The sequence below is a fragment of the Hevea brasiliensis genome, chromosome 3 (genome assembly GCF_030052815.1).
Source record: "Hevea brasiliensis isolate MT/VB/25A 57/8 chromosome 3, ASM3005281v1, whole genome shotgun sequence".
Classification (NCBI taxonomy): domain Eukaryota; kingdom Viridiplantae; phylum Streptophyta; class Magnoliopsida; order Malpighiales; family Euphorbiaceae; genus Hevea; species Hevea brasiliensis.
The window spans coordinates 114,135,100-114,159,964 of record NC_079495.1 but is presented as its reverse complement, the minus strand read 5'-3'; the positions used below and the strand labels follow the sequence as shown (position 1 = coordinate 114,159,964).

The 24,865-nt window shown below is 36.6% G+C and overlaps 1 protein-coding gene across 3 annotated transcripts; it reads right to left on the bottom strand.

The window, feature by feature from the left end:
* Nucleotides 1-10,638: 10,638 nt before the first annotated feature.
* On the bottom strand, nt 10,639-16,884 carry LOC110672300 (BTB/POZ domain-containing protein At5g47800). Of its 3 annotated transcripts, none has more exons than XM_021835033.2 (8): nt 16,459-16,884; nt 16,283-16,341; nt 13,929-13,982; nt 12,970-13,113; nt 12,823-12,892; nt 12,294-12,698; nt 11,458-12,198; nt 10,639-11,374 (listed from the first exon to the last, which is right to left on the bottom strand). In XM_021835033.2, exons 4-8 carry the CDS (start codon nt 13,026-13,028, stop codon nt 10,793-10,795), a joined length of 1,857 nt encoding a protein of 618 aa, XP_021690725.2. In that variant the 5' UTR covers nt 13,029-13,113; nt 13,929-13,982; nt 16,283-16,341; nt 16,459-16,884; the 3' UTR covers nt 10,639-10,792. The 3 variants fall into 3 exon arrangements, with proteins under 3 accessions (XP_021690725.2, XP_058000655.1, XP_058000656.1); XM_058144672.1 differs by having other exon boundaries at nt 12,294-12,692; nt 16,459-16,883; XM_058144673.1 differs by lacking the exons at nt 12,970-13,113; nt 13,929-13,982; nt 16,283-16,341; nt 16,459-16,884 and having other exon boundaries at nt 12,294-12,505; nt 12,627-12,692; nt 12,823-12,886.
* Between the last annotated feature and the right edge of the window lie 7,981 nt (nt 16,885-24,865).

Genomic DNA, 24,865 nt, shown 5'->3' with positions numbered 1-24,865 from the left:
TGCCAGAGTAATTACAGAGGAAGAAGTAAGAACAAGAAGAGTGGTTTTAGAAACAAATCTCAAGGATTCAGACCAGGGTACGGATCCAGCAATGGTCATAGTTCGGGATACAGCAGTTCTAGGTCTGGTTTAGGATTCTCCTTTGCACCTTGTGCACAGTGTGGAAGAGGACATTCAGGACCTTGTATGATGGATTCAGGAGTATGCTTCAGATGTGGCCAACAAGGTCACTTTGCTAGGGAATGCCCTGTGTTCAGCAAGCCACAGATGGGGTCACAGGGTTCTATTGCAAATGTTCCTCGTCAGTTGTATCCTGGTGCTTCCAGCATGGCAGGCAATCAGTTCAGTGGCCAACAGGGCCGAGGACAAGGAGGACATGGATTTGGAGGCAGATCAGGAGGTAGAAGTCAGTATCAGGATTCTGCCACCTAGGGTAGGGGTCAAGCTCGGGTTTTCACCCTGACCCACCAGGATGCTCAGGCTTCCAATGCAGTTGTGGCAGGTATTCTTCTAGTCTGTTCCTATGAGGCTCGTGTTTTGATAGATTCAGGTGCTACGCACTCATTTGTCTCCCCAGTGTTTGCCATGAGATTGGGTAGAAACCCTACAACTTTAGAATGCCCTTTATCTGTAGCTACCCCACTTAGTGACAACATAGATGTAGATATGGTTTTTCCGGATAGTCTAGTAATAGTGGATGGAAAGATCCTCCCAGCAGACTTGGTTCCTCTACCAGTAATGGATTTCAATGTAATCTTGGGAATGGATTGGTTGGCAACTCATTATGCCACTTTAGACTGCAGGAACAAAAAGGTGTATTTCCACATACCTAGTGTGGAATTGTTTAGCTTTGATGGTGACAGGAGCGTGGCTCCATATAATTGGGTGTTAGCAATTAGTGCTAGAAAAATATTGAGGCGTGGATATCAAGGGTATTTGGCATTGGTAAGAGATACATCTGTAGAAGGTGTCAACATTGAAAATGTTCCTGTTGTCAGAGAATTCATGGATGTCTTCCCTGAGGAGCTTCCAGGGTTGCCACCAGGAAGGGAAATAGAGTTCAGCATTGATGTTGTGCCGGGTACAAACCCCATATTAATGCCGCCTTACAGGATGACACTAGCAGAATTGAAAGAGCTAAAGGAACAACTACAAGAGCTTTTGGACAAGGGTTTCATACGTCTGAGCACTTCACCCTAGGGCACTCATGTTCTATTTGTGAGAAAGAAGGATGGGTTTTTGAGGCTGTGTATTGATTATAAACAGCTGAACAGGGTAACTGTGAAGAATAAGTATCCACTTCCTCGGATTGATGATCTGTTTGATCAACTCTAATGAGCTAGATTCTTTTCCAAGATAGACCTGTGATCAAGTTACCATCAGTTGAGAATCAAGAATGAGAATGTGTCCAAAACAGCCTTCAGGACAAGATATGGTCATTATGAGTTCTTGGTGATGTCTTTTGGACTCACTAATGCACCAGCAGCCTTCATGGACTTAATGAACAGGGTGTTTAGGCCATTCTTGGACCGTTTTGTCACCGTATTCATAGATGACATTTTGCTATACTCTCGGACCGAGGAAGAACACATGTGGCATTTGAGGATGGTGTTGCAGACTTTGAGGGAGCACTAGCTATATGCCAAATTTTCAAAATGTGAATTTTGGCTAGAAAACATCTCATTCTTAGAACACGTGGTTTCTAGTGAAGGTATTCAAGTGGATCCCAAGAAAATTGAAGCTGTAACTGATTGGCTTAGTCCTATAACAGTCACTGAGGTACGAAGTTTTCTGGGTCTAGCTGCTATTATAGGCGTTTTGTGCAGGATTTTTCCAGGATAGTGGCTCCCCTAACTAAGTTAACTCGGAAGAATGTTCCATTCATTTGGACAGATGATTGTGAGAAGAGTTTCCAGAAGCTTAAGAAGTGTCTAACCACCGCCCCTGTGTTGACACTACCGATGAGTGGTGAAGGATATACCGTGTACTGTGACGCCTCCAGAGTTGGCTTAGGGTGTGTTTTGATGCAGAATGGAAAAGTAGTGGCTTATGCTTCAAGGCAGCTAAAGAGGCATGAGCAGAACTACCCCACCCATGATTTGGAAATGCTGGCTGCAGTCTTTGCACTAAAAATCTGGAGACACTACCTGTATGGTGAAATGTGCGAGATATACACCGACCACAAGAGTTTGAAGTATATCTTCCAACGGAGGGATTTAAACTTGAGACAGAGGAGATGGATGGAGCTTCTGAAGGACTATGATTGCACCATCCAGTACCACCCTGGGAAGGCCAATGTAGTAGCAGATGCTTTGAGCAGAAAATCTTCTGGCAGTTTGGCGTACATATCTGCGGAGAAGAGATCGTTGATTCAGGAAGTACATGAGTTGATGGATCAAGGTCTAATCCTAGATCTTTCAGATGAGGGGGTATTATTGGCTCATTTTTCAGTGAGACCAGACCTGCGAGACAGGGTTAGAGTTTCCCAGCACAGAGACCAACAATTGATGAAGATCATAGAAAGAGTACAGCAGGGTGAAGGTGGTGAGTTTGGATTTGCCAATGATGGCGCCCTTATGCAAGGTTCCAAGATATGTATGCCCGATGTGGACAATCTCAGAAATGAAATCATACGAGAGGCACACTATACACTGTACAATATCCACCCAGGCTCCACCGAGATGTACCATGATGTGCAAGATGGCTATTGGTGGAATGGCATGAAGAGAGACATAACAGACTTCGTGTCCAAGTGCTTGACTTGTCAGAAGGTGAAGTTTGAACACCAGAGGCCATTAGGGAAACTGTAAGAGCTCCCTATCCCAAAATGGAAGTGGGAGATGATTACTATGGATTTTGTGACTGGGTTACCTCGTACCACGCGAGGATATGATTCGATATGGGTAATTGTAGACTGCCTAACTAAATCAGCTCATTTCTTGCTTGTGAAAACTACATATTCTGTGGCACAGTATGCCCGACTCTATATTCGAGAAATCATCAGATTGCATGGAGTTTCTGCTTCCATAATATCTGACAGAGGGCCTCAGTTCACTTCTCGGTTTTAGAGAAAGTTGCATGAGGCACTTGGCACACAGTTGAACTTTAGTACCGCTTTTCACCCTCAGACAGACGGACAATCCGAAAAGACAATCCAAACACTAGAAGACATGCTCCGCATGTGTGTTTTGGATTTTGGAGGTCAATGGGATGATCAGCTATCTTTAGTGGAGTTTGCCTACAACAACAGTTACCATTCCAGCATAGGGATGGCACCCTATGAGGCACTATATGGAAGAAAGTGTAGGTCTCCTCTGTGTTGGACAGAAATGGGAGAAGCGAAGGTGCATGATGTAGACCTAGTATAGTACACTTTAGAGATGGTTCCTTTAATCAAGGAACGATTGAAAATAGCTTTGAGTAGGCGGAAGAGTTATGCAGACCCTAGATGGAGGGATGTGGAGTTTACAGTAGGCAACTATGTATTCCTGAAGGTTTCTCCGATGAAGAAAGTCATGAGATTTGGAAAGAATGACAAGTTGGCACCTCGGTATATTGGACCTTTTGAGGTTACTGATAAGGTTGGAGCAGTTGCCTATCGGTTGGAGTTACCACCCAACATTTCTCATGTTCATCCTGTGTTTCACATATTCATGCTCAGGAAATACATACCTGATCCTTCTCATGTGCTACAGCCGGATGTAGTAGAGTTGAAAGAAAACTTGACGTTTGAGGAGCAACCTGTAGCCATAACAGACTACCAAATGAGGCAGTTAAGATCAAAACAGATTCCTATGGTTAAGGTTTTGTGGAGGAGCCAGTCAGTGGAAGAGTGCACCTGAGAGTCAGAGCGAGACATGCGTAGCAAGTACCCTTATCTGTTCAATGTGTAATTCTGTACCTTATTCTGCCTTGTGTAAAATTCAAGGACGAATTTTCTGTAAGGGGGGAAGAATATAACACCCCTAATATTTTTTAAATTTATTATTTTTGGGTAAATATTGATATTTTATTTTAATTAAATTTTGGAAAATTATTTGAGATTTTTCAGGTTTTAGAAATCGGGTTCAATTTTTCGAAAATATAAAACTTTGATGATTTTTAAAAATTAATTTAAAGACCACGTGGCAAAACTAAAAATATATTTGGAGTCTACGAATTTTTCTGAGTTTTTTTGAATTTTTTCGGAATTTTTGGGCCTTATTTTCGATCCCAAGGCAGAGTAAAGAATTTAAAATTTTGTATCTTGAATCGGACTTACTGAATCGAACCGGACCGGTCGAATCGGACTGGCCTTCTTCTTCTTTTCTTCCCTTCCCCGCGCGTCCCGTCCCTCTTCCTCTCTCTCCCGTTTTCTCTCTCCTCCCTCACCCCCAGGCCGCCCCTCTGCCACCCAACCTTCCCCACCTCACCGGCGCACCGCCCCAGCGTCTCCCTACAGCCGGCCGATGCTCCAAGCGGCCGGAAAACATGCACAAAGACCCACCTGCGCGCTGCGCGCCGCTTTAGCTTCCCGGCCGATCCGGCCACCAATTAGGCCGGATCTTGTGTCAAACACCATCTACACCTCGAGAGCTTTTCATAGACACCAAGAACACCAAAACCCATCGAGCGGTTTGTTCAATTTTTATCCGGAAAGTTTTAGCCCATTTTGACTTTTGGGCTAGATTTCTCTCAAACCGTGAACCCACGAGGAAACCGAGAGTACCAGAGCGCTCCACTCGTCGAGAGCTTCGCGGTGATATAAATTTCAAAATTTTTCGATACCGTTTTTCGATAGGTCCCACGAAAATTTGCAGTATTTTTTCGAGCATTAAATAAGCACAGAAAATTTCGTAAAAATTTTATACTAACAACTATGTTGTGGGCTTCGTGGAGGTACCTTCAATTCGCGAAAATTTGACAGTTGTCCGGGTCTGTGAATTTCCGGCCAGACAGACCGGCTACCGAAAAAGTCTTAGAATTGAATCGAGATTTTGGCTACCCCACCGTTGTCAGACGCCCCGAGAGCGTTCCGGAGATTGGAATCGATATAGGTAAACTTGAACCTTGCTTTTTCGTAATTTTCTAGTACTTAAATGGGATTAAAAATCCATAAAATATTCGTGGTAGCTCAGAAAATTATGATTCTTTTTGCATTAGCCTAGTAATATTGCTAATGACTGCGGGGCAATGTTTTAGAATTTTTAGAGTTTATTTGGATAGTTTTTGCAAAAAAGAGTCTATTATAAGGACTAAACTGTAATTTTACATATTGTGATTGATGACTGTTTGGATGGGCCCAGGAGGGGCTGTGTGATATGATTGAGTTATGGGTGTATGGTTGGTGGATATAGAAGTGTGTTTTAAACCCATTTGCAGGTTGGGTAGGTCCTAAGTATAGGGGAGACTCTGCTGAATTTTTTGCACGACTTAGGACGTCTTTGATCTTTTTCTTAGTTTGTATTGAGTCAAATTTATTAAATGATTGTAATAAAATTGTCAGGTGAGCCTGGACAGCCTTCTTCCTCCGCCAAGCTGCCACAGTGACTGCTGTCAAGTCTGTGAGTAAAATATTAATTTTAATTATAATTTCGATATTATTATATGTTCAAGTATGCCCATACATCACTTATATGTATATATCTATGTATTTAAACTCTAGGCATGTTTTATGTTGCATTCACAACTGTTAAAGTGCCATGGATGTTGTTGTGGTAATTTGGAGCAGTGTGTGTGCGTTGGTGTGCGTGTGATGTGGTGTTGGCTATGGATAGGACGGGTAGACACGGCTTGAGATCTTCGCTGGGACCTCGATTTGGTTTATTAAGCGAAAGTCCGGCTTGAGTTCTTCACTGGCACAAGTTGGATTAAAGAGAGCTGTAAAGAGGATCAGCTCCCATATATTTATGATTTTACATTACTGGGTGTGTGAGTGCTCCAGATTACCTTTTTGCTGTTATGATGTGAAAATATTGCCGATGTTGCATTTCACTCTACAGGGTGCATTAGCTTTAGATAGTTATAGAAATTATGGTTAAAATTGATATTTTACTCTCTGAGTCGAACGCTCACTCCTATTCATTATTTTTCAGGCTACAGGAGGATTATTATTGTGGTTAACCTGCTTTTTTCCTTCGCAGGTTATTTATTAATGTTGTGTAATTCTGTTAACTCCTAGAATTTCTGCATGTGTTAGAAATATTTATTTGTTTTGGGGACTGTAATATAATTGTCATGTTGGGCCTGTAAACTTATTATTATATGCATGTTTGTTGGACTGGATGAGAGAGCTGAGCTCCCATTTATTTTTATGACATTTGAGTATGTGGAGGGTGAGCTGAGCTCCCCAATTGATTATATATTATGTTTACAGGTCGGGTGAGTCATAAACTCCCCGTTGAAAGGTCCACTTTATGGCCGAACTCTGTCCGGTTGAATTCTTGAAATTGGGCTCAAATAGGCCTTAGAGTTGGGTTAAGGAATAGTTAGGCTTACTATGGGCCTCAGGAGCTTTAGGCTGGCCCAGGTCCTAGTGCCAGTCTGGCCCATAGGTTGGGTCGTGACAACAAGCATAGAGAGTATATTACAATATGATATGTCATGTGGGACAATAATACAATAAAGGGTAGGTGTAGTTGATATCTTACAAGAAAGCACAATAATTACAAGGAGATGATGAAATTTAAAGAGGAGGAGCAGGAGATATAAGTAAATCCGAGGCTGAAATCTAGAGAATCGTAGGCAGTAGATGTGACTATATCAAGGAGAATGAACTCGTAAAATATCTGGTAGGGGATTGTGGCAGAACACGCATTTACCATAAACCCATCAGTTCAGGTGGAGCGCACCTATCTAACCATGACGAGCAATGTTTTAATGGTCATGTTAAGGAAGGCAGTACATGAAGAATCATCCATGGTGACTTACCTGCCCCATAATATGACCAGTAGGTTAGTACTGTAATGTGATGCTATATGAAAGATGAGTTGGTAGGAGCTAATCGCAAAATTAGAATTTTAGAAGATGGAACTAGCAATCAAACAAAGACTAAGAAATATGAAAAAGAAGGTTAATGTCGAAAATGAAAGGATGGATATCTTCGGAAGAAGATGTACAAGGGTGAGAAAGGACAAGATTAAGGATAGATAGGATGGACAGTTACAAGTACTATAAGCTCAAGACTCGAGACAAAGGTTAAAAGGAAAGTACAACAAGCGAGGGAAGATTTTAACAGTAGCAGAAACAGGAAAGAGTTCATTACAAGGAAGAGAACAAGATGAATGATATAAGATGGACACACTAAAGGGTGATTAGGACAAGTTATAGTGTTATGGCACCTAGAATGCTACAACAAAGTTAGAAAGAAGCTGAATATTTTCAATGGTTTGTGCAAGGTACAAGGGACAAGTACTCAAACTTGTCCAATCACTTTCTTTTGGTTTTCCCTATTTGTTCAAATTCGGGGACGAATTTTTTTTCTTTAGGGAAAAAATGTAACAACTTGAATTTTTTTAATAAAGATATAATTTTAATATTATTCTAATATTATTTTATAGTTTAACATATTTTATGAGATTATTATTATTATTGTTATTATTACTATTATTATCTTGTTATTTTATTTAAAAACTAAATTTAAAAGCTTTATTTATTATTGTATTAAAATAATTATTATTTAAATTGTTTTTAAATTTATTATTTAGGAAAGAAAAACATTTTGTAAGTATATTTTATCATTATTGTTTTATTATATTATACTTTATATTATTTTAGTGTTAAATAGTTTAGATATTTTAAATTTATATTATTATATTATTATTATAAGTGAAGGAAAAAAAGTAAAAGTAAAAAAAAGTATATCAATGGACATTTCTAGCAAAAAAAAAAAAAGAAAAAAAAAATTGAAACCCAGTAGAAATACACCTCCCTCCCATTTTTCTCTCATCTTCTCCCCCACTCTTCTTCTTCCTTTTCTCTGGTGAACTTCGACCACCATTGGCGGCACCCACCCAACTCACCTCCAACGACGACATCCAAGGGCTCCCCAATGGTGCTGCATGGCGACTGAAGATGTGTGTGTGTGTGTGTGAGAGAGAGAGAGAGAGAGAGAGAGAGAGAGAGAGAGAGGCACCAACTTTGAGCGTTGGTGGCCAACGATCCTGAAGGTGGCTCTGACCAAAGAGGATGCCATTCAACTCCTGGCACCTCAAGCATTCTTTCGGGACCTCCCTCGTCGGTTTTAATGGTGGTTTTTAGTGAGAGCAGGAAGAGAGAGAAATGGGTTTTTCAATGACTTTCCAACCACTTTTCGGGTGATCCGACCATCGAATTAGAAATCTGAGACCACCGTTGAATTTAGAGCAACGAAACCTTTGGGATGAGACTAACCCCGCTCTGATTGGACACCGTTTGAAACAAACGATTCATAAAACAGTCTAGTTTGCTTGGTGAGATTTTTTACTTTTTTTAATGCCCAAAAATTAAATATAATTATATGATAATTATTAGCAATTTATAGACTTCGTTTAGATGCAATCCAATTGGCAATAGCTCACCGGCACTCGAGGTCGAGTTTTAAGCCTGGTCTAGGTGTCCGATGGGCTGTCCTAGAAAGAGATCGTGTTTACAGTTATTCCCAGCATTTTCAAATATCCCGGACGCATTTCAGGTAGCAGAATTTATAAAGGTAGTCCCAAACTCAAGTTGTGTAGCTTTACCTTGGCTGAGTTAGTAAGCTAAATCTGTAAAATATTCTTAACTTAGAAAAATTTAGTAAAATAATTTTAATTAATGCAAGAACGATGTAGAGGACCTCTAGGAATATTTTTATAATTTTTAAAGTGCTAAAAGTAATTATTTGGACTATGAGGAGTTAGGGACTTGAGCTGGAGTTTGGAAAATTGGACTTAGATTAAGTTTCTTGTAAGCCCCAGATGGGCATTATAATTGTTGTTGTGGACTTGAGGCCCTATATTATGGCTTTTGGTTGAATTGTCTTGCAGGGGGTTAGGTCCAGTTATGGAGAAGACTTTGCCAAAAATTCAGTGAGACCTTAGGAATTATTCTTGCTTCTTTGATTAAATTAATTAATTAATTCTGTTAGTAAATTTGATAAAGGTTAATATGTCTGTCTAGGTAATCGGTGCCGACAAGCATTTCTTCTCCTTCCAACTGGACTAGCTGCAATTGGGTCGACAAGTCTGTGAGTTGGATATTGATTATTTTTATAATTTCAATATTAATTGCATCTATCTGACATGTTCATGCATTCTATAAATAATTAATTATGCATATAAATAGTTAATATCTTAGGGGCATTTTACCTGCAGTATATTTAATTATTGTTATTTATTTATGATTGCCGCCATAAGGATAATTTAGAGTTGTGTATATGTGTTGGCGTGTGTATGGTGCGGATATGGATATGAGTAAGACGGGTAGTCACGGCTGGAGATTGACTCACTGGGACTCGATCCTTATATATGGATAAGTCAGGGTGAGTATGGTTTTGAGTTGATCTCACTGACCTCTGCACTTGGATTATTAAATGAAAGTTTGGCTTGAGTTGATCCCGCTAGCAAGTATTGGATTAAGAGAGCTGTATAGGGGATCAGCTCCCATATATATATATATATATATATATATATATATATATATATATATATATATATATATTTATTTATTTATTTATTTATTTATTTATTTATTTATATTGATGTGATACATTGGGTGTGTCAGTAATTCCAAATTAACTTCTCGTGCGAATATTAGATGAATTATTTTTATATGTAATGGATGTGCATTTCATGATAGGATTGCACTTGTTTTAAATAGTTATAAAAAAAAAAAACACTTATAATCAATATCTAAATTCTCTGAGTTGAATGTTTATGCCTTCAAATATTTTTCTCAATGTTGTAGGAGGAGCGAGTTTATTTCTTCGAGTCTACCCTGCATTTTCCGTCACAGATTGTGCTTCTTGGTTTAATAGTTTATTGTGTCTATTTATTTATTTATTTAATAACTAGAGCTCCGCTGTGACATTAATTTGTATATATATTATATTAATTAATGAAAATTTTATGATATTAAGTAGTTTGTATATGATGGGCATCAGGACTAATCTGGGCTCCCTTAGTTTTGGCTTCCTGATAGAAATCGGGTTGAGTTGACCCAAAATAAATTTAAAACATTTTATTTTATTTTTCTTAGCATGTTGGACCTTGATTTTGGTCCTGATTATGGCTTTGAGAATAATTAGGCTTACTACAGGTTTTGGAGACTTTACACTCTCAAGTCCTAGTGCCGGTCTAGCCCGTGGAATCGGGTCGTGACATTTCCTATGAACTTGGGGTTCACTTTAGGTGTAGAGGCATGTGGTAAACCAAAAAACAGAAGCTCATGATCATCTCACATTTCTAACAAAACGGATATCTCCTTTAGGATTTCAGCTGCCATTCATTTCAATTGGAATTCGAAACTTGACAAATAATAAATACAATTTCAGTACTATTGACCTAATATTCATAGTTAGATACTATCAATTACGTTGTTAAAATTATATCTAGCATATAAGATAGTGTACAATGATTTCCTTTTAACTCGACTATATAGATGCATTTTAGCAGATGATGGAATGAAATTGCTACAACAAGATAAAAATAAATAAATAAATAAAATTGGAAGCTGCTAAGAGGTATAAAGTCTAAATACTGAAACAAATGGAGAAACTGACTCCAAAATTGAACATTTCTTGCAGAAAGAACGGAATTGCAACAGTGCAGAAGAAAGGAGAGAAGTGGTCATTGTGCTATCTGTCCCTAACTTTATCAGGGCCGTGGTCCAATCTAATTCTGCTTTGCAATATTTTCTTGGGGTCTAACTTGCTTCCAGAGATTCCTTCTTCTCTAGCATCTTTCTCCCACTTGGATTCTACTTCCTCTATTTCAGATTCAAGCTGTGAATTTTTATCTGGTCTCTTGTTTTTGGGAAAATCTCTTGTGCTGCTTTCAGGCATTGCAGTTCTTCTCATTTCCTCTAGTCTGACAGATTGCTCATCTCCACCTAAATGTAGCTTATTGAGGTTGGGCATTGGAGTTCTTCTCATTTCCTCCATTCTGACAGATTGCTCATCTCCACCTAAATGTAGCTTATTTAGTTCTTCTCCAGATATTTGCATCTGTTTCCCCCTGGAGAATAATTCGCGCGGTAGCATTCTAGAATCAGTTGCCCTGGAACCTTTCTCTTGCTCAAAGAAAAGGACTTGAACAACTGTTCTCAATGGTAGCCGCTCGTTCTTCACAGCGTGGGCTCGCACTTCTCGAGACAACTTTTGGCAGTCTAGACTCCTGCATAAACGCTTCTTGTCTTCTTTGCCTAGATCAGGATGCTCCTGTTTTAAATGAAATAGTATGCTTGAAAATTGCCTATTTTGGGAATACATATCTGATATTTTATATGGTTTTAATACCTTACCTTGAGATAAATGTTGATAGCCTTGTAAAGGTCATCATGATCTTTCCTGGCAATATCTGGTAAAGCTTCAGCAAGTGATACTACTTTTGATACAGGCATGTTCTTATCCCTTGAAACCACTTGGAGGTAAGTGTCAATGAGCTTTCCAACCTTTCTAATTGCTCTTATAAGCCGAGTGTTTTCTACGGTTTCTGGTGGTTGTCTTCTCCATAGAATCAAGAAACTTTCTACTACCGACAGAACCAAATCAGTATCATAAAGATGCTGACTGGAGGATGATTGTGAAGGAAACACTAAGTCGCTCACTGTTGCCTCTTCTATTTGCAGACTAGATTTCCTTATGAGTTCTGTCTTCAGAACTGGGGATGCTCCTAGGTAGTTTGCAATGCCAAGAAGTCTTAGCAAGAAACCAGCTGAAACTGATCCTCTGTCTTCTGGAATCATACTCACAATGGATTCAAGAATTCGTCTATTCTTTTCTGTAACATCATCATCATTTTGAGAAACTGAACTCTCATGGGGTTTAATCCTTTTAGTGTCTGGTAACCAACGACAGGCATATACGTGCAAGGCTTCACCTATAAGCTGTGGTGGCAGCATATATGTTGATCTGATGGCTGTGATTATAAATCGAAAGAGATCTATATCAAGGTCAGATATGTCCTCTGTCCACCAATCCCTCGGGATGGACTCCCGGGTCTTTTTGTACCCTGGCCTAGTATAAGTGTAGGACCATGTGACCTGCAAAGAAAAGTTATTTTCCAGGTAAGTTCTAGTGAGTAATGAAACACGCTGCTTTCTTGTAAGCTATGGATTATGGCAGTAACTTAATCGACCTTTTCTGGGGCAGTGAGGATTTTTTGGGCAATTGAATCGATGCATTTTCTGATGATTCCAAGGTTCTCTGACCACTCGGTCAACTTGGCTGTGGTCTGCAGAGTGGTAATGGAATCCTTCCAACCTTCAAGTATGCACGAATTGAAGAAGTACTCGAGTTTCAGAACAAAATTTCCCTTCTCAATCGATTCAGTCATTCGAAGGAATTTAGCTGCACAAAAGGCAGGTACAAAATTATGTGCACTGAGATCGATTGTTATGCCATAGCAATACTTAGCACACAGCTCAAAAGCTTCTTCCCCTCCAGGAAGGTCATGAAGCTCTATACTAACAGTGCTTGAATCATCAGAATCTGAACATAATCTTTGTAGAAGGCCACACTTTGGAAGAAGGGGAAACTGCAACTAACAGCAAAATCAACAAGGATCAAAGTTATCTTCCTTTGAATGGGATAGGAAGCATTTTAAATATTAAGCAAATATTAAGCCTGAATAGGAAGCATTCACACAGAATCAATAGGACTCGTACCTTATGAAGAAGGTAACTAATGTTGTTGATATGTACAACGAAGTCACTAGGTACATCTGATATTACAGACCTGCATTGCAAAATTAACATGAACAAAGACAACTCATGCATTTGCAGTTTTTCAATGATGTATAGATCTGTGCATACCTGGTAGCCTCTTCTGTATAGAAAGTATCCGGCCGTGTTCCTAGTTTCATAAACTTCATTTTTGCAATTTTCTTCTTCTTTACCCCAAAGGTGACAAGCAATTATCACTTCAGGACAGTGGAACATGCCCTTAACAGATCTTACCTGAAAGAAATCAGGTGATGCATAGATAAAAACCAGTGGTCACTTCAAAATTATAGTGTTTGTCCCATGAAAATTTGAAGATGATGCAACTGTTAAGAAAAAGATACTGCAGATCAAAATTACTTGTAAATTAAAAATTAATAAATTAATTATCAAAAAGAAAAAATTACAAGTTAGACATGTTTAGCAGATATTTCCATGGAAGGTATTTTATTAAATTTTTAGCTTAATTAGTTGTGGCTGAAAAGGTATTTCCTTAATGGTAGATCTTTCTTTATATGCAGAACAAAACACAAATGGAATGGACAAGAATGGAAGCAAAAAAAATTCAAGAAACACTGAATCATCATCTATAATTCACCTGCTAAAGCTCAAGTTGAGGTTTGCAAAATTAAAGATGAGGAGAACATGGAGAAAGTGCCAAAGTTAAAATTCAAATCCCATTGGAAAAAGTGAGGAAACAATTCTCAGGAAATGTTTAACAATGAAACCAAATAGTAATTGGAAGACATGACAGAATTAGATATTTAAACCCTATTGGGAAAGATAAACGACTACTTTGAAAATTTATACATACAAAATAAGGATTGATAAGGCAAAATGATCATCTAATAACTGTAAGAACTGATTGTGAGTTTTTTATCCACAGATGACGCCACAAGAAAGAAACTTAAGCAAGGAAGAAAAGAAACTCAAATGGAAGAAGCATATAAGAAGAGGATCATCAGAAACTTTCCAAGCCACCTATACTCTGCAGCTTTAGAATGCACAGAGAAATGCTAAAGTCTAAGAATTCATAAGTTAGGACTTGTTACCTCATTCATCCAACACGGGGTCCTTCATCATCATCATCTTCACCATGTTGTTTCCTGTACCATACACAATCCCTTTAGCTATAGAACATGGTAGCTAGTTTTCATCTGCTAAAGAAGATAATGATCAGGGGAGAGCAGGAGTGAAGGATGTCCTAGAAGAATCTTTAAAAGAAGCAGTAGCAGTTTCTTTGCTTTTAGACCCTACCCATATATCATCTATGCTACAAGCCATGCATGGTTTTGTTTATTCCATATTAAGATTTATAATCTCTCTCTCTCTCACTCTCTCTCTCTCTCTCTTCCCCTCCTGGTTGCTTACTTTTTTACTTGTGCTGCTCAAATTTTGACACATGCTTATAAGAAACTGAATATATAGGATCATTTTTGCGTACACAAAAGGAATAAGCAAGCAACCAATTTCATCTGCCTCACAATGCTACTACCATGTTGTCCCACATTGATTTGGAATAAGAATAAGGTGTTTGTGTTAAATATAAGATTTGTGCAAACCTCTTCCCCTCGAGCTAGCTTTTAGAGTGGAATTAAATTCATATCTTTTTTTTTTATATGATATAAGAGCCCACCCTGCTTTAATGCCACTTACAGATATGTTTGCTTACAAATTTCATGTTTTAGATGTTTAAGTAAACTGATGGTCTACCTACTAGGAAAAAGGAAAACATATTAGTCTGCTTAAAAATGGGAGTAGTTCCCACTGTCTTCATGATTGTGAGGATATGGCTAGGTTTAACTTTTAATTAGACTACCCCAAGCATGTTCTTAATAAATCCAAGGAGGAAACGAAAACTAAAAGATTTCATTTATATAACACTGAAAATACTCTTGACCTTTGAAGTTCTAATTAAATCAAATCAAAGCAGCCAGATTCATAATGGTATTGTCTGTGCAGCCACTTTAGTAATGCTTTTTGGTATCTTTGCTTGTAGAAGTGCAAACAGCTTAAAAGCATTATAGTCTTCAATCTTTACCATTTGATGCTAAAGGCCAACTAATTAATTTCCCCAACTCTAGTGGGAAATAAAATTCTTAAATTATTAAAACTATTTAAATTGTTGTTTTTGGTTCAATATTGAACATAAGGGCTCCATTTGTTTAAAAAATATATATTTTTTAAAATATTTTTCACATTTTTTAGCGTTTAAAATACTCAAGAAAATGAATTAATAAAAAATATTTTCCTAATTAAAAGAAAGTTTTCTCTTTTCAAAAGACGAAATTATTTTCTATCTTTTAGACTTTAATAATCTTAATAAAATATAAAAACATTCATATATACATTATATAAATACATATAATATTTTCAGCAAATGAAGCCTAATTGCTAAAATGTTATGTACTCAGGAATATAAAAGTCACCATTAATTCTTGCAATTAATAAGGAAATGGAACTGTATAGGATATTGGACAGATGGCTTAGTGGTCACGAATTGAAGTCATATGAGAACATGGACATGCATGACATCTAAGAAGAAAATGACGTGGACTACCATAAAAGAAAAAAAGATAAAAATAGAGAATTAGAGTCACCCTTTCTTTTAGAGAGGAAATAGATATCACTCGGATATATTTTATGTAAAACAAATGGAGTCTTAACATTAGATTTTGTAAATTGAATTACTTGGTCTTTCCATTGAGCAAGTACAGACTATCTAATGCTAAGCCAAGGAGAAGATGAACCAGCTTTGCTTGATTTCTTGAAAAGAACACAATATAATAGGTAGATTAACTAATTAGTAATTGCGGTTAAATTCATAATTAACAAATAAAACATGACTTCTCTTCCCTAAAGGGGGAAAATATTATAGCCAGGTTTTTGGTGGTCCAGAAATAAAAAAAAAATGTGATGTTGGCCCAGGTACCTTTATCACCATTTATTGGTTGAAATCTAACCTAGTGGTGCTCTGTATCATAGCATCTAGTGCTGGAAGAAAAGCTCTTGAAAGGACTATTTTCCTTCTGAAGGGGAAAATAGCAGAACTTCTTTATCAAAGATACTAGATCCCACCACCATATTTATCAAACAATCATAGAAGAATGCAATGCAGATTCAATGGCTTCCAAAACTTGTTCCTTATATAGGGTAGTTTAGCTACTTATGCTAACATTCACTTTTGAAATGGATAAAGAACTTGTCCGATATGGTCCCAAAAACGCTTTACAATTTTCTTCTTGTCCATATTCTAATGGAATTTTTTTAAAAAAGATATATAAGTTTTCTTTTTTAAAAGCAAATGGTAAAGTTTGATCTGTTTTACTTTTTTTTAATTTGATAATCTAGTAAAGTAAGGCAGAATCTACACTCGCATATGTAACAAATGAGAACAAAAAAGCACCTTGAGCCTATGCGCTTGGCTTTTGAGTGGGAGACAATAATAACAAGTCAAGCAGATTTCTGTCAATCAAATCAACCCATTTATCTCAAAAACCAAAAGAATTAGCCCCATTAATATGGGACTAAATTAATGTAAATCCATGGACAATAAACATATATACATGTATAAGAACGTACCAGTAGTATCTCTGATGATCAGCAATAAAGCTGCAAATTAACCCTTCCAGCTGCATAAAGAGAGAGAGAGAGAGAGAGAGAGCTGCAGACATGGGAGAGCTCCACTTTCTGATGTATACCTAGCAAAATGGGCACTTAAATCAGAAACTAACATGTACCCATTAGTGTAAATGAACAAGAGATGCGTGGAAGTGATACAAAAGGAATGCCTTAATTGTTTCATGCATGTAATCCTGAAGAGAGAGAGAAAGAGAGAGAGAGAGAGGCTTGTGGGGGTTTCTCTCGCACACCAAAGCAACTGGAGAGGCACACAACAACTGAAAAAGGAATGATATGAGTCCCTCTATCTCACTCTGTCCCTCACCAAAGGTCGAGGAGAGAGAGAGAGAAAGTGGTCGGCTGGGATAAGTCAACATGGAAATATATCAAAGCAAGTTATGATAAACTGCTTGAATTAAAAAATAAAATAAAATAAAAAATAAAAGAGAGAGAGAGAGAGGAAGAAGCTTGAAATTGAAGCTCTATGATTGAATTCACCAAAAGCATGCAAAATGCAAGTGGTAGCGTTCATAGAGTGACCCCTCGCTAATCAGAAGTGAGAAGGGGAGTGAAAAGTCTAAAAATGTAAAAATTTAATACAAATGAATTATGTTTATCATTTCTCATATAATTGATATATCAAAAGTTTAAAATTATCAAAATTTATTTTTTTATTAAAAATAAGTAACTTTGAAAGATATATTCATACTAAATGTAAAATAATAATTTGTTTAATTATATTTTTACTAAAATTCTAAAATACTTTTATTTAAATTATTTTTTAAAATTAAAATAAACAAATGGACCATATACTTGATAAGTAATATTGCACCTTTCACATTCACATATATTTAAATGTATAGTACTTAACCAATAAGGTTAGTACAAGTGGTAAAAATATTTATATTTCTTGAATAAGGTCAAGTATTCATTTTTTGTGAATAGAAAAAATTTCAATTATAAACGTTTTACTCTATAATAGATCTACTTAGTACTAACATAATTAGGTCCAACTCAATGAGTTATGATATACTTGTAATTTACTATTAAAAAATAAAAATATAATATTTATGTCTTTAAAATGTTTTTTAAAATGAGTCAATTGAACGTAAATATATCGTCACACTAAGATATTAGATGAAAGATTTAAATTTGTCGCTTTTCAAGTTAAATAATATTTATTTTATTAACTAATATAAATTAAATGAATTTATTTATTTTATAATAAAATTATTTGAAAAAAAGAATATCTTGGGTTGCAATTCCTCATGATGCTTCTCCCCACTATCTAGGTATATTCTCCTTCCATAAGGGCCTTCCTTTGATTTGCATGTCGGCCACGTGTCTTGTCTTGTTGCCATTGGCTCTCCTGTTGCGAGATCAGCCTTGATGGGATTGGCAAGGCTGAGTTTGTTGGTTGTTTTGGAGGCCAAACACAGACAAGCATAGCATATAGGTTTCTTTGTTCTTCTTGTTGAATATACACGCTTGTGTGATATCTTGTGTGACAATCTCCCTTGTTCTCTTGTTTAATACTACCTACTGCCACTTATTTGTGGTTTATAATGGTTGCACAATAATTAAGAGAATAATGAAATTATAATTAATTATATAATATATTGAAAATACTAAATTTTATTATTTTATTAAATATAATTTTTTATCTTTTTATGTTAATGGGTAATAAAACCCATAATTTTGCATAAAGAAAGTATCTGCTCTAAAAGCATATGATAATTCCTCTTAAATCACTTAAATTATAATAATTTTTTTAAAGTGATTAAATTAACCTTAATCTTATTTAGTGAGTATTTAGTTAGTCTAGTTGGTATTTGGTTTACCTTTTGGATATAGCTGATTGTTGATAGACTCATAAACAGATAAATTAAAGTGTTTAGTAAGTTTAAAAAAATAGAGCTGATAGCTGATAGGTGACTAATATGATATCCATCAGCTGTAGTTGATATCAATTCTAATTTTAGAGTTATTTCTTATCAACTTATGACTGATTTGATTTTTTATTTAGACGATATTATCATTTTTCATATAACTTAAAAATTAATATTATTTACGTTATTTTTTTTTCATTTACAATCTTAACGCTTTAATTAGTGCATTGTAAATTTATTAGAAAAATTTTATTAATAATATAAAATATAAAATACTTATTTATTATAAAAAAAATACACTTTTAAATTATAAGATTTTTCTTTTAACAACAACAATAATTATTTTATTATTTATAACTACATTTTTAAAGTTATTTAATTATTTTATTATTTCAATAATAAAATAAATAATATGCTATAATAAATCAATAATTATATATTTATTTTAGTAATATAATAAATGATATAATATATTAAATTTATAATTTTATATTTATTTTAATAATAAATTATAAGATATATTTCTTTATTAGTCATTTTATATATCAACAATGACAGTTAAACATAGTTTTACCAAACACTTAATATAAATCAGCAATTATCAACTACCAGCTATTAGTTATCAGCTAACAGTAACAGTTATCAGTTGTATCCAACAATTAAACCAAATACCTTTAATTAAGAGAAAGGAAAGCAATAAAATAGGTTATAGAAAATTGTAAAAATAATTATTATACTTATTAGAGATAAGGGTAAAAGTGGAAAAAAAATCATTAATGCACCTCATTCTTCTCTAAGTGATAGATAATTTTTGACAAAATAATTTTTAAAAAATGACATATAAAAGTGGATGGAGGTAGTCTTTTCAAGGGATTTGTTTCTACAAATTTTAATTGAGATTTAAATTTCAAATTTTATAATTATGAAGATAATTTCAATATCACAAAAATTAAGATGATGTTTAACTTGACCTATGAAAGTGCTTATAAATTAATTTTATCTTATAAACATTTTAAGTTTTAAGCAATTACATGCTTGGTTAAATTATTTATAAGTGTCTAATAAGTAATTGAAGTGTTTATTAAAAAATAGCTTATAAGTACATTTATTATTGTAAACACCATATTTTGGTCAACCCTCAAATGCATAACTTAATATACAATTTTCTTTTAAAGTTGTAATGAAGTTGTAATTTCAAATGTTTTCTTGAATGGATTTTCATCTTAATGTTATCCGTTCTCAACTAATGACCCAATCACAGGTCACTTATCTGAACTTAGTAATGATTTGTCTTTGGAATAATTCGATCTCACATTCAAGTTAGGTTATTTTTCGATCTCTTCGTCTTTATTCGACGTGTTCAGATCGATATTGGATCTTCGGACCATTTGATCTTACATGCTATTATTTTCCGATCACACTGTGTTCAAATACCTCAAAATTCCAAATTGCGAATAGTTTTGTGATCAGGTATCTCGCTTGAATTGTTCAACCATTTCTTAACAAAATTAATGTTTTATCCGATCCCTAAATAATGGTTCCGATCCTAATAAGTTATTTCAATTATGATCCAAGCTCAAGTCATTTTTAAATCTTTACAATTTTAAAAATCAGTCTTCAAATGTTTCAAAGTTTCAGTCGATATTCAGTCACAGCACCGTCTGATCTCATGTTCACGTGTAATGGTTTTCCGATCTCTCTAAGTGGTCTTATGTTTTATGATTAATAACCATTCTCAGATTTAATGTTCAACTTTATTCAATTGATTAAGAGTTAATTCTATTTAGTACTCACGCAACTTGGTTTGATGTTTTCCGATCTCATTAAGAAAATTGAGTATGAAAAGACTTAATTCATTTCAAAGAAAGTATAAAGTTATTCGATAGGAGGGTCTCCCCTGACCTGCTCTTCGAGTACATTTTCAGTTTCATCATTCCCTCTCTCTCTCTCAGGCTTCTCCTCACTATCATCTTCAGCTCTGCTCCATCCAAGAGAAATCTTCTTCAGGATAGCGCTTCACGAGCTCAACCAGAAGATCGCCATGTGCATTCACATAGGCACCGGTCTCTCTCGCCAGAGCCTCTTCTTCTTTTGCTTTGATATCTTCACTAAATCGAGTGAGATTGGCAGATCAGCAGGCTTGAGCGTCTTCAAATTCCTACTCCAGTTTAGCTATCCTTTCTTCATAAGATGTCATTCGATCTTTTATATGGGCGAAGTGGTCCTGAGCAGTTAAGAGTTGGGCTTTGGCGGTAGCTGCGTCCTGAACCGCCTTCAGAATCTCCTGTCTCAATAGATGAGCCTTTTCTCTGATCATATGCTGGTTCGCAATAGTCTCCAAACTCAAGCTCATCGTATGAGCTACGAGATCGTCAATGCTATCCTAAGCCATCCTATTCCGATCTTCTTGAAAACAGATAGTAGCACCCAGGACATTGGCTAGATCATGATTGCCCTGAACTGAATAGTTCCTTTCCAGAGAATGAATAAGGACCTGAGCACCTCGAGAGAGTATCCTTACGACTGGTCGGGAAGGGCCCCTCTTCTGCACTTGAAGAGACCGGCGGAGGTAGAGGTTCAGCTTGTCGAGGTGGAGAAGGAATGATCTCTATCCCCGAGGTTGGCTGCTCTGGAGGTCAGAACGAAAGGCTCGTACTTCTACCAAGTCTCGCCTCAGTATCTGAGCAGCAGCAACTTTCATCTCTAGCACTTTCTGGGCGAGCTCCCTCTTTTGCTTGTGGCTTTCCTTTGCACTCTTGCCTCCCGCCATATCTGCACAGAGAACAAGTTAGTGAGATTACCAAAGTTAAGAGACTAAAAATCTAGATTATATCGATCCCGGGGCTGAGGTCAGAGAGTTGCAGCTCATAGTCCTCACGGGCGATCACTTGCATCAACTACCATTTCAGTTCAGCCGAAACCGCATCCAAACATGAGTACTTATGAGTGGCTGCCTGATCCTTCAACTCCTTCACCATGGCGTCCTCATCCTTATTTAGGGCGATCTTCTTTGGTACTATGGGAACCAAGTACTGCCAACTACATGGAATGCCCTCAAAGCCATTTGGGTCCTTGCTCCTCAGTATGAAAAAAATGATTTTTTCCAGTTCTTCAACGAGGAAGGGAGATCAGTGAAGAGCCCGCAGTTAGGCTTGGCTTGGAAAAACCAAAATTCATCATCTTTTCGTCGAGCGAGCCTATGCAATTTAGCAAAAACCTTCGCCTTGGGCTCGAGCTTTTTAGCTCGGCATAAAACTTTGAAGGCCACCAGAGTCCACCAAAAGTTCAGATGCATCTGGGCTACACAGACATGATGGAACTTCAAAACAGCTCTATAGAATTCGTTAAGGGGAAACCGAAGCTCGGCTTTTAATTGTTCTTCATACACTATGATCAGGTCGATTTCTTCAAAGAAATGATTGACTCGAAGATCGTCATGACATCTGATAAGTTCGAAGAAGTCGATTGGAAGGTTGTACTCTTGGCTAATAGACTGGAGATCGGTCTCCTTAAGGACCGATGGTAACTCATCCATGGGTAAGTTCTCTTTCTTTGAAGACGACACTTGTTTTGACTTGGTCACTTGATCATGGATCGGGATGATGGCCATACCAAGTTCAGCTCGCTCACTCGGTCTGGGCACATCACCTTCGTTCGATGTCCACAAAATGTGAACAGAAGGAGGACTTGTAGGCCTCTGACCATCGGTTCCTCTTATTTTCGAGGATAAAGAAAAATTTGATCGGAAAAGATCAAAGCTCTTATCGGAGTGTAAATCGGTGCCGAAAAACTTTTAAAAGCAAGAGAGAACGTCGTAGTTGCTCAAAGAATCTTAAAATGGCGTAAGTAGGCAAATGGCTAATACTCCTTCCTATTTATACCTGCCCGAGCATTAAATGCTCACGAAATCCCAAGAGACGTATCGGTTAATGGGATTGGACTGTTTTGATGACTCATCAAAGGCGAATTCCAGAAACATGGCAGGGAGATCAGATATTTAAAGAGTAGTCAAGAGAGATCAGTCAATGAGTGTAAATTGTGAAGATCAGATCGGACACAGTCATAAGAGATTGGAAAATAATGCAATGATAAAATAAAATAAACAATCAATTTTGAATAAATAAAACTTCATTTCATTTTCAAAAGATCAGATTACATCACTTGGGTGATCTTTCAAGATTAACAATTATAAATTTCCCTTCACTACATTCTACCTATCTTGTTCCTGCGATTCGGACCACTGCCGATTTCAAGATGCCATTCAAGAGTTACATGGAGATCGGGAGGATAACTCTCGTCAACTATGGTAAATACTATGGGAGGCTTGATGTCTTCATCAATGTCATCGACTAGAATCGAGCTACGATCGGGACCCCCAATATGGTTGGGAGCCAAATAAACTTTAAGAGGCGGTCACCGATATTAAGATTGAAATTAGCGGTCCCCTTATCACAGATCGGTCTGCAAGCCATACCGGTAAGCCGATCCGAGATCACTACAGTAGTTAGTTTTGACCTTGATGGGTCAATTAGTCCAGTTCCCTCACCGCTATCAGACGATGCCCTCATAAACATCTGATCACCGGAATTGTCTATTTTTAGGAGATGGAAAAAGAAAACATTCAGAAAAAGATCAAGGTGGTTGTCGTGAGAAGAATTCTGGCCGAAAAAGCTAAGAACGAGAAAATAAAACATTAAAAATTCACTGAAGATGGGATGTTGTGAGTATGTGAAGGACAAAATTCTCCTGCATATATATAAGGCCTTGGCATTTATTACGTGCAGAACTCGAAGCGGTTCATCGGTAATTGGAGGATTTATTGCTTTGACTGGTATAGGTCAGAATCAAGAATAAGAGAGATCAGGTAAAACAAGGAACAACCTATAGAGATCGGAGGTGATGAAGGAGTCCAACCATTCCCAATCATAACCTTTAATTTATGAGTTTAACCCCTTACTGTTGGATTGCAAGCGGTTAAAACAGCACAGTACATTCCAATCTATACCGTTGATCATAATTGTAAGGATGAATTTAAAGCCCTTAGATCAAAAGTAAATAACTAATTCGACACCTTTTGTTCCCAACCTTCGGATCCGTTCTGTAAGGCGTGACTCCTAACCGTTGGATGAAAGGATGAAAGGACAGAAATTTGGAATGCAATCCTAACTTCAATTTTGATTCTCTTTAATTCTGGAACGTAGGATTATGTCCTTTTAGATCCTAACCCTTTATTTCCTCTTATTGAAATCTTGACCCTCTATCTCTGAGCACCCATCTCCTATAAATACTTGCGTGCAATGCTATGGAGGTAGCGGTGATTATTAAGGAAAAACCCTAGAATTTTGCTGTAGCTTCATTATTTTCAATCAGAAACTCTCAAGGTTTCTAGAGACTTTAGAAATAAGTTTTCTAAAGAATCTTATTACGGAAGCTATAAGCTTTGCAATCCATACCCTGAACAATCGCGCACCATCTTGAAAACTCAATCACCACTTGTCAAGAAGATCTCATTTCAATCACTTATGACTCCTCAAAATCACCTTACCGTCTCAATTTTAGTGACTCCGGATTCACAAGGACATCGATACCAGCTTACTCATTATTTCAGCCTTTTCTACAGGTAAGTGCTCAACTTGTCATTCTTAAATGTTCATGACATAAAGTCTTTGTTAGATTCTTTGTCACAACAAATCTTCAGAATAAGTTTACATTGAATTGGACTTATCTCACTTTTTTTTTTGTGACGTTCGTGAGTTTTACTTTTTGTCTTTACGTTGTCCTTAATTTCTTTTATGTTATTTCGTGTAAAAAAAAAAAAGGATAGTTCAAGACACTGATATTCTGTAAGTACCGTGAGGAGTACGGATGGGAAATGACAATATGAAGATTCCCGATCAGGATAAAAATAATTAGGAATAGTATGGACAAATTGAGGGATTAACTACTCAGACTAGCTCTGAAAAACAGGGATGAGGTCGGGATTCAGGATTAAGCTTGGACAGGAAACCTCCGAAATAAGATGACTAAAAGACTCCAAATGAGAAGTCGTAATAAGTTGAGGAGAGTTCGGATAAATAAATGATGAGATCCGAAATTAGAAGTCTGGGATAATATGAAAAGTGAGAGATGACGTGTATGATGCTCTCATATCTAATCGGGTCAAAAGAGTTCGGTCTCACGACAGAGACCTTTTAAAATTCACTTTTGACGAATTAGGAGGGGATCGGGAGAGAGTCCTTTCCTAAATCCTCTCAACGAAAGTTCTAATATATACATTTTAAGGGATCGGGAGAGAGTCCTTACCTAAATTCTTTAAGCTAAAGTTCTAATAAGAATATCTTAAGAGATCAAGAGAGAGTCTTTACCCGAATTCTCTAAACTAAAATTCTAATAAGAATATCTTAAGAGATCGGGAGAGAGACCTTACCCAAATTCTCTAAGCTAAAATTCTAATAAGAATATTTTAAGAAATTGGGAGA

Bases quoted from the DNA above. Each gene is read 5' to 3' on its own strand.
- LOC110672300 (XM_021835033.2), bottom strand. From the start codon at position 13,028: ATGAAGTTTATGAAACTAGGAACACGGCCGGATACTTTCTATACAGAA. The intron at 12,199-12,293 runs GTCGATTAAGTT...TTTTCTTTGCAG, and splicing joins TCCTCACTGCCCCAGAAAAG to GTCACATGGTCCTACACTTA. The intron at 11,375-11,457 runs GTAAGGTATTAA...CATTTAAAACAG, and splicing joins CTATCAACATTTATCTCAAG to GAGCATCCTGATCTAGGCAA.